At 36.6% G+C, this 9,686-nt stretch overlaps 1 protein-coding gene across 1 annotated transcript; it reads right to left on the bottom strand.

Annotated features, from left to right (window-relative positions):
- Positions 1-5,910: 5,910 nt before the first annotated feature.
- LOC307035744 (trypsin I-P1-like) lies at positions 5,911-8,827 on the bottom strand. The gene is made up of 6 exons (XM_079675409.1): positions 8,714-8,827; positions 7,696-7,882; positions 7,334-7,519; positions 7,189-7,250; positions 6,655-6,779; positions 5,911-6,548 (listed from the first exon to the last, which is right to left on the bottom strand). Exons 1-6 carry the CDS (start codon positions 8,754-8,756, stop codon positions 6,381-6,383), a joined length of 771 nt encoding a protein of 256 aa, XP_079531535.1. The 5' UTR covers positions 8,757-8,827; the 3' UTR covers positions 5,911-6,380.
- Between the last annotated feature and the right edge of the window lie 859 nt (positions 8,828-9,686).

Here is a 9,686-nt window from a genome sequence, read left to right as displayed (position 1 = left end):
CTCAATGGAGGTGTTCTAGCATTTTTAATGATCCTGAATAACAAACGAACTCTTGAAAGCAACATTAATTTATCAAAACTTAAAATAACAATGCCCTAACCTGTGACCCTCAGTTATGCTCAGTAGTCTCTTTAAATTGACATCCTGTATTCCTAACTCCTTAAAATAACTCCTCACCATCTCCCTCTGTGTTTCACACTTTCTGCATCTCAGTACTACGTGTTCAACTTACTCCTCCTCCTGACATTCCTCTCACAAACCGGTCTGGTGTTTTCTATTCATTTCACACAACGCTTTGCTCAACCTCTGCAGTTTAACCCTGAAACATCTCCAGAGTCAGTAACAACCATCCTTCTTTCACAACCTTCAGCTGTACATGGAAGCTGCTCAAAATGCTGCAGCCCAACAGTTTGTTTGTGGTGGAAACAGTGAACATGTGTCTGTCTATGGCCACTCTGCATCTGACGCCCCCCCATGGACAACAACTGTTACTGCAGGTTCAAAGATATTGATGAGTTGAATTGAGCAGAAGTGTGTTCATGTGACGCTGTATTCATAAACAAACAAACAATCAGTCAAATATTGATTTAGACTCTTTATTTTATTTTAAATGACAACATTAAACAAGAAGTTGATTTTGAGGGAAACAAGAATTACATGCATTACTTTAGATTGAGGTGCCAGCAGAGAACGAGATCAGCATGCTCACAAGAAACACAGACTATATTATTATACTATATATTTGGCCATTTGTTGTTTTAAAATACAAACTCTGTATAATATTGTGTAAAATTATGTTATATTTATAAAACATTTCTAACTCAGACGTTACTTCTAAAATGATCTTAAAGAGCTTTTCTAATAAGAGTTGAATATTTAATGTAAACCAACCAATTGTAAATGTATCATCAGCCAATTTAGAGTCAATCAGAATGTTTTAATACATCTGAAGGTCTGTTCAATGACCTCTCACCCAATTGAAACTTCTCATGGAAAGATAGGACCGGTAGACTCTTCGATCCATTTTTTGTATTTACAGACGTCCATAGCAAATATTGGTCCAGTACAAGCCTTTTTAGAACTTCCTATTTGCACGCCGTAAATCATGTTGCTGAACATCACTCCTCCACCAGAGTCCCCCTGAAAGAGAGAGAGAGAGAGAGAGAGAGAGAGAGAGAGAGAGAGAGAGAGAGAGAGAGAGAGAGAGAGAGAGAGAGAGAGAGAGAGAGAGAGAGAGAGAGAGAGAGATGTACAAATTGTTAAACACAGACTTTTGCATCATTTACTGGAATACTTATTTATTATAAACTGGTCGATCAGGTCAACTCACGTCTGCTATATCCACTGAAGCTCTTTGGAAACAGAGCATCTGTTTAGGATCAAAGTGATAGGGATCTTTAGATGGACAGCGTGTGGCCGGACACTGCTGGATCATGTCGGTCTCCGCACATTGGAGAGTTGGTGAGTCAGGGCCGTATACTACTGTAGATGAGAATATCAAAAGGTGTGTTACACTACATGTTCTACTGACCATGTACATTCAAAGAAATGTGACTGGCAAATGTTTGTTTTTCCTGTGCATGTAAATATTTTTCCACAATTTAACAAACTATCCTGAACACATAATAATAATAACAATACATTTTATTTGTAAACCACCTGTCATTGCTAAAAGCAATCCCAAAGTGCAACAAGGGGCATAACATACACACTTAAAAACACAAGTTTAATAAAAGAAAAAATCAAACTACACTTGTTACAATATAACATTTTTGCATTTTCGTTTCTTGTGTTGATTGTAAATACTCAATGTTTTATAAATATGTTCAAATATGATAAAGCTAAGTTTAAAACATGTTTAACAAACTTAAAACTTAAAAAGAGTTCAGTGTGTGCAGTATTTATTCTGAAAATAAACAAGATTCATCTCACGTTTTGAACCGATTTGGGTTTGCTCTGTGGGTCCGTGACCTGCAATCTGAACTGTGTCACCTCTGAAATACAAGACAAAGACTTAACATTCATAAAAAGATGTCCGGGGTTTATATTGGTTTGAGTTCCTTAGGAGATTCACTCTCTCACTTATTTAAGATCACAACTCACTTTTTGAGAGGTTTGCTCCAGTCAGGAAGTGTTGCAGTTGGAAATCCCGTAGCAGACTTCGAAAGCTTCAGCAGCGCGATGTCATGGGTCAATTTGCCGTCTGTGTATTTTTGAACGTCTTTGATCTTAACAGTTTTGGTCTCGGACCCACCTGGATGCACACCTAGAACTGCTTTCACCGTCCTGCAAATAATTAAAGTTTGAAGGGTGATCAGTTAATTACTGCAAATGCATCAAATTGTAATTGTATAGTTTATTTAACATGGACATAAGACATGTTATTTTATGTTATTTACATTTTAGTTTCAAATCATTCTTTTTTTTCGATTGAATGTGTGTACAAATTAAAAGTAAATCTTTCTCACCAAGCTTGATCCACACAGTGACCTGCAGTCAGAATCCAATCCTTATGGATCAGAGTTCCACCACACTCGAAGTCCTCTGTCTCATCACCTCGTACCAGCTTCACATGGTACAGGCGGTCAGTAGCAGCACATGTTTTACCTCCGATGATTCTCTTCTGCAGATCCACCACTCTGCCCACTGTCACACCTGAAAGAGAAACCCACCACCAGCAGACTGACAGTTAAACACAGTGGTTGTTGTAGAGAGGGTTGGGAGGGTCAGCTACGTGACAAAGAAATGTAATGAGTAACTTGATCTGAGTATCAAAATATAAAGTAATGTAACCTGATTACTTTCTGTTACTTTTGGAAAACCTCAATATCAAATGCAGTGCAAATGAATAGAAGAGAAAATAAATATCAATGAGATGTGTTTTATTGAAGTGTGTTATGTAAGACAACAGAAGAATGTCACCTTAGAAAAGAAGGAACCGAGATATTTAGGATCAGAAAAGATTGATTCTAGAGGAAAACCATTCTTTCATTCAGCATATTCAGTAGCTATACACCAACAAGGACACACAGTTCAGCTCACACACACACTGTTTGATGAACATATAGGTTCACCTGCTGAATTAAAAACAGAACAAATGAAGCAAAGAAAGAGAACACCATGAATCAGATTCAGGCATATTTAAAGTATTAGAGAACAGAACAGTTTACAGAGAAGAGAGAACATCTGATCCTTTACAACAAACACTAGATGCTCTTCGTACAGTGAATGGATTAAGAGCATCTTCAGTATGTTAAACACAGCAGGTTTCCTCCTCCTCACATTCAGCAGATATACAGAACTTCAGATTACATTAAAGACTTAGCCCACAGGACAGTGAGTGGTTTACTAATGCTGATTTATTAAAAACATGACTTCAAAGCAAACACAGGACAGAGTATTTGTGTTCAACAGATCAGGTATTCAGCATTTAAAGAACGATATTGTAAAACAGAAGAATGAACGTATTCTAAACTAAAACCAAAAAGCACTCGTTTCGAATGGTGACGTGAGACTGAGTGAAGCAATGTGTGAGTGTGAGTTCAGTAACTTATGTTCTTTATTGTAAATTGATTGTAACATTAGAATCCTATTTGCTGTGTTCATGTTCCAGTAGGGGAATAGAGTCCCCCCTTTCTTTGTTCACTGTTTCCATAATCCTGCTCAATGTAATCCATTACTCCCTAAGCTTGATCGGAGAGGACAGCCTTCTCCCTCTTCAGAACGTTTACATACACGGTGGACTGTGGCATCACAAGAGTTCAGTGTTCAAATAACTCAAACAGTTAATCATCTCAGGATCAACTCAGACTACTGACAACACCATCACAACTGGTGGCATTGCAATACGTAACTCCTCTGTCTTTGAAGTAGCCTTCATTTGTGAATTTAGGATAAACCAAGATTGGTACTTTAACACTTTTGATGATAACACTTTTCTACTTTTACTTCAGGAACATTTTTGAATGCAGGACTTTAACTCAGACTATTCCTACACTCTGGTACTTCTACTTTTACTCAAGTACAAGATCTGAGTACTTCTACTTTCAATCAATTTAAAGATCTGAGTACTTCTACTTTTACTCAAGTACAAGATCTGAGTACTTCTACTTTTACTCAAGTACAAGATCTGAATACTTCTACTTTTACTCAAGTACAAGATCTGAGTACTTCTACTTTTACTCAAGTACAATATCTGAGTACTTCTACTTTTACTCAAGTACAAGATCTGAGTACTTCTACTTTCAATCAATTTAAAGATCTGAGTACTTCTACTTTTATTCAAATACAAGATCTGAGTACTTCTACTTTTACTCAAGTACAAGATCTGAGTACTTCTACTTTTACTCAAGTACAAGATCTGAGTACTTCTACTTTTACTCAAGTACAAGATCTGAGTACTTCTACTTTTACTCAAGTACAAGATCTGAGTACTTCTACTTTCACTCAAGTTCAAGATCTGAGTACTTCTACTTTTACTCAAGTACAAGATCTGAGTACTTCTACTTTCACTCAAGTACAAGATATGAGTACTTCTACTTTTACTCAAGTACAAGATCTGAGTACTTCTACTTTTTCTCAAGTACAAGATATGAGTGCTTCTACTTTACCGAAGTACAAGATCTGAGTACTTCTACTTTTACTCAAGTACAAGATCTGAGTACTTCTACTTTTACTCAAGTACAAGATCTGAGGACTTCTACTTTTACCGAAGTACAAGATCTGAGTACTTCTACTTTTACTCAAGTACAAGATATGAGTACTTCTACTTTTACTCAAGTACAAGATCTGAGTACTTCTACTTTTACTCAAGTACAAGATATGAGTACTTCTACTTTTACTCAAGTACAAGATCTGAGTACTTCTACTTTTACTCAAGTACAAGATCTGAGTACTTCTACTTTTACTCAAGTACAAGATCTGAGTACTTCTACTTTTACCGAAGTACAAGATCTGAGTACTTCTACTTTTACTCAAGTACAAGATATGAGTACTTCTACTTTTACTCAAGTACAAGATCTGAGTACTTCTACTTTTACTCAAGTACAAGATCTGAGTACTTCTACTTTTACTCAAGTACAAGATCTGAGTACTTCTACTTTTACTCAAGTACAAGATCTGAGTACTTCTACTTTTACTCAAGTACAAGATCTGAGTACTTCTACTTTCACTCAAGTTCAAGATCTGAGTACTTCTACTTTTACTCAAGTACAAGATCTGAGTACTTCTACTTTTACTCAAGTACAATATCTGAGTACTTCTACTTTTACTCAAGTACAAGATATGAGTACTTCTACTTTTACTCAAGTACAAGATCTGAGTACTTCTACTTTTACTCAAGTACAAGATATGAGTACTTCTACTTTTACTCAAGTACAAGATCTGAGTACTTTTACTTTTTCTCAAGTACAAGATATGAGTGCTTTTACTCAACTACAAGATCTGAGTACTTCTACTTTACCGAAGTACAAGATCTGAGTACTTCTACTTTTACTCAAGTACAAGATCTGAGTACTTCTACTTTTACTCAAGTACAAGATCTGAGTAGTTCTCCACCCTCTGGTTAATGTCCGATGGCTGTTGATGTAGAGCATGTTCATAGAGTGTATTCTTAAAGCCTACAGTTGCTGTTAGATCATGAGTAATAGAAGTGATCAAACATGTGCAAATGGGCCCATCTGTGTAGCCAATGGGGAGGTGTGGACAAAACAAACAAGTAAGGCACCCTGAATACATCATTAAGATAGTCATCTCAATAATTAATAAGCAACTATCATCAATATCAAAACGAGCTGCCCCCACATGGACACAAACTGTTACTGCAGGTTCAAAGATATTGATCAGTTGAATTGAGCAGAAATGTGTTCATGTGACGCTGTATTCATAAACAAAAAAACAATCAGTGAAATATTGATTTAGACTCTTTCTTTTATTTTAAATGACAACATTAAACAAGAAGTTGATTTTGAGGGAAACAAGAATTACATGCATTACTTCAGATTGAGCTGCCAGCAGAGAACGAGATCAGCATGCTCACAAGAAACACAGACTTTTATATTTGCCATTTGTCGTGTTGAAAAATACACTCTGTATAATATTGAGCAATTTCTGTTGTATTAAGAAAAGGTTACAATTTAGCAATTGGGTTCCAAAATGTAATTTGAAAAGAGGAAAAATATACATCTTTATTTTGTACCGTAACAAAATGTTCTAACTAACATTTATAACTCAGAAGCTACTTCTAAAATGATCTTAAAGAGCTTTTATGATAAGAGTTGAATATTTAATGGAAACCAACCAATTATAAATGTGTCATCAGCCAATTTAGAGTCAATCAGAATGTTTTAATGTGAAGGTCTGTTAAATGACCTCTCAGCCTTTCAAACAATTCCAACTTTAGGAAAGCTACTTTTGGTGATAATTTCGATCCAGTCTTGGTATTCACAGACGTCTTTAGCTTGACTTTCTTTATCACAAGCCGTCATACCACCACTAACATGCACTCCGTAAATCATGCCGTTGTACATCACTCCTCCACCAGAGTCCCCCTGAGAGAGAGAGAGAGATGTACAAATTGTTTATTGTTATTTACCAGAGACTGTTGCATCATTTACTGGAATACTTATTATAAGCTGGTCAATCAGGTCAACTCACGCCTCTTGTACCCACTCCAGTTTCTGTGTAACAGAATCTCTGGACAGGATCAGAGTGAAAGCCTGGACAGCTAGCGAGCTTACACTTGGTGACCTTGGTGTTTGCACATTGGAGAGTTGTTGACGCTAGATGACAACGTCAAAAGGTTTTATTATATGATCTCCTGATCTTGTATGTACATTAAAACACATTTGACTGGCAAATTCACGTTTTTCCTGTGTACGTAAGTATATTTCAACAATGTTACCAACTTTCCTGGATACATAACAGCTGGAACAAACTACTCTAATTGGCTGCATCTCAATAATTCAAATGAAAATCCCAACAGATAGAAACCCATGACCCGTGAACCTGGGCTGGTTCTCCTCTCAGAACTCAGTAGAATCAAACTACACTTGTTACGACATAACATTTTTGTATTTTTGTTTCTTATGTTGGTTGTAAAGACTCAATGTTTTATACATATGTTAAAATATGATAATAAAAACCAGTGTGTGCAGTATTTATTCTGAAAATAAACAAGATTTATCTCACGTGTTGTATCTTTTGTGTTTGCCGTCATGGGTCCGTGACCTGCAACCTGAACTGTTTTACCGCTGAAATACAAGAAAAAGACATAACATTTATACAAATATATCTTGTAGTTTCACTCTCCGACTTATTTAAGATCATCACTCACTTTGTGAGACGATTTTCACAATCAGGGAGTGATACAATTTCATAACCCGTCGCATCAAGCTTCAGCAGCGCGATGTCATGGGTCCCCTTGGAGTCTTTCTTTCTTTCAATTTCTTTGATATTGATATCAACTCGGTTTTTTTCGACATCTTGATTCACACGTAGAAATGCTGTCACGCTTATTGTGCTGCAAATAATGAAAGTGGAAAGAGTGACATCAATACATGACTGCAATGCATCAGAGTGTAATGCTTTAGGTTATTTAACATGAAGACATGATATTTTATGTTATTTTAATGTTTGTTTCAATTCATTACTTTTCAGATTTAATGTATCTACGTATTTTAAGTAAAACTTTCTCACCCCACTTCTGGCACACAGTGGCCTGCAGTCAGAATCCAATCCTTATTGATCAGAGATCCACCACACAGGAAGTAGTTTGTCCCATCATATCGTATCAGCTTCACATGGTACAGACGTTCAGTAGCAGCACATTCTTGACCTCCGTATATTCTCTTGTGCAGATCCACCACTCTGCCCACTGTCACACCTGAAAGAGAAACCCACCACCAGCAGACTGACAGTTAAACACAGTGGTTGTTGTAGAGAGGGTTGGGAGGGTCAGCTACGTGACAAAGAAATGTAATGAGTAACTTGATCTGAGTATCGAAATATAAAGTAATGTAACCTGATTACTTTCTGTTACTTTTGGAAAACCTCAATATCAAATGCAGTTCAAATGAATAGAAGAGAAAATAAATATCAATACGATGTGTTTTACTGAAGTGTGTTATGTAAGACAACAGAAGAATGTGACCTTAGAAAAGAAGGAACCGAGATATTTAGGATCAGAAAAGATTGATTCTAGAGGAAAACCATTCTTTAATTCAACATATTCAGTAGCTATACACCAACAAGGACACACAGTTCAGCTCACACACACACACACACACACACACACACACACACACACACACACACACACACACACACACACACACACACACACACACACACACACTGTTTGATGAACATATAGGTTAACCTGCTGAATTAAAAACAGAACACATGAAGCAAAGAAAGAGAACACCATGAAGCAGATTCAGGAGGTAGAAGTATAGATTCACTTAAAGTATTAGAGAACAGAACAGTTTACAGAGAAGAGAGAACATCTGCTCCTTTACAACAAACACTAAATGAAATCTGATCTGGAATTCAGCTTCTAGGATCCTGATGGGTTTCAGAAGAAGAGACAACAACACACTGGCTTCCTAGAGAGTTTGAAATTCAGCTCTAAATACTTAACTCACAGAAGTGCTATCTCAGAGCATAAGAAAGGTGAAAGTAGGCAGCTGAAGTCTGAGTAGGAGCTGAAACTCACCGACCAACAGCAAAAGGAGAAGACCTGTCATCATGTCCGCCATCTCTGCCAGCGTCTGCCCTCCTGGTGCCACAGTGGAGCTTTTTAACCTCTTCACACTGTCCTGTTGGCCTTCCAGCCACCAATCACCTCAGGAAGCTTTATCCACACAACCCCATTGGCTGCACAGAGGGGCCATTTGCACATTTCTGATCACTTATCAGGTGATCCTGCCCTATGGGTGAAACATGGATAAAAAAATACAAGAACTGACTTCATTGTGTCTTCAAGTAGATTCGTATTATTTAAGTTCATGATGAAAATATTAAGAATCAGAATCAGAATACCTTTATTTGACTCATAGAGGGGAAATGTACATTTGTTTCAGCAGAAAAGAGCTAAATAAGCTTAATGTTAACTTAGAAGTATGCAAAAAAATATATGAAGGATTAAAAAAATATATATAGCAGCCAGGTATATATCGCACAGTTATTAACGGCATATACATATATATATATATATATATATATATATATATATATATATATATATATATATATATATATATGCCGTCACCTACTGTACAGATAGTAGGTGACTGTATATATATATATATATATATATATTGCACATCATTCGTATTTTCGGGATTATGGGAAACGGTATTTCGATCTCTCTGTCTGGACACACAAACTGAAAGATTGACAATAAAGTTAACTTTGACATTGATTTCACAGTAATACATACTTGTATTAGTAAGAGTTGGCCTTAAGTTGACGTTTTGACTGAAAGGAACTCCATTTGAAGCAAAGCAGTGAACATGTTACTGTAGATCTGTACAGTAGGTGTCTGCACTCACTCTGCATGTGGCCCCTTTAAACCTCTCAGAGATCAGTTCCTTCCTTCAGACAAAGGGAATACTAACCATTTACTGTGGGCTTTGGGTTGAAATGATGTGTTTGTGTGTGTGTGTGTGTGTGTGTGTGTGTGTGTG

This window comes from Notothenia rossii (genome assembly GCF_949606895.1).
Source record: "Notothenia rossii genome assembly, chromosome: 1".
Taxonomy (NCBI): Eukaryota; Metazoa; Chordata; class Actinopteri; order Perciformes; family Nototheniidae; genus Notothenia; species Notothenia rossii.
Note: the sequence above shows the minus strand (reverse complement) of the source record. Positions and strands in the feature narration are given on the sequence as shown.

Excerpts from the sequence above, each read along its gene's own strand:
- LOC307035744 (XM_079675409.1), bottom strand. The coding sequence starts at position 8,756 with ATGGCGGACATGATGACAGGTCTTCTCCTTTTGCTGTTGGTCG. Across the intron at positions 7,520-7,695 it reads CACTGTGTGCCAGAAGTGGG|CACAATAAGCGTGACAGCAT; the intron begins GTGAGAAAGTTT and ends CATTATTTGCAG. Across the intron at positions 7,251-7,333 it reads TGTGAAAATCGTCTCACAAA|CGGTAAAACAGTTCAGGTTG; the intron begins GTGAGTGATGAT and ends CTTGTATTTCAG.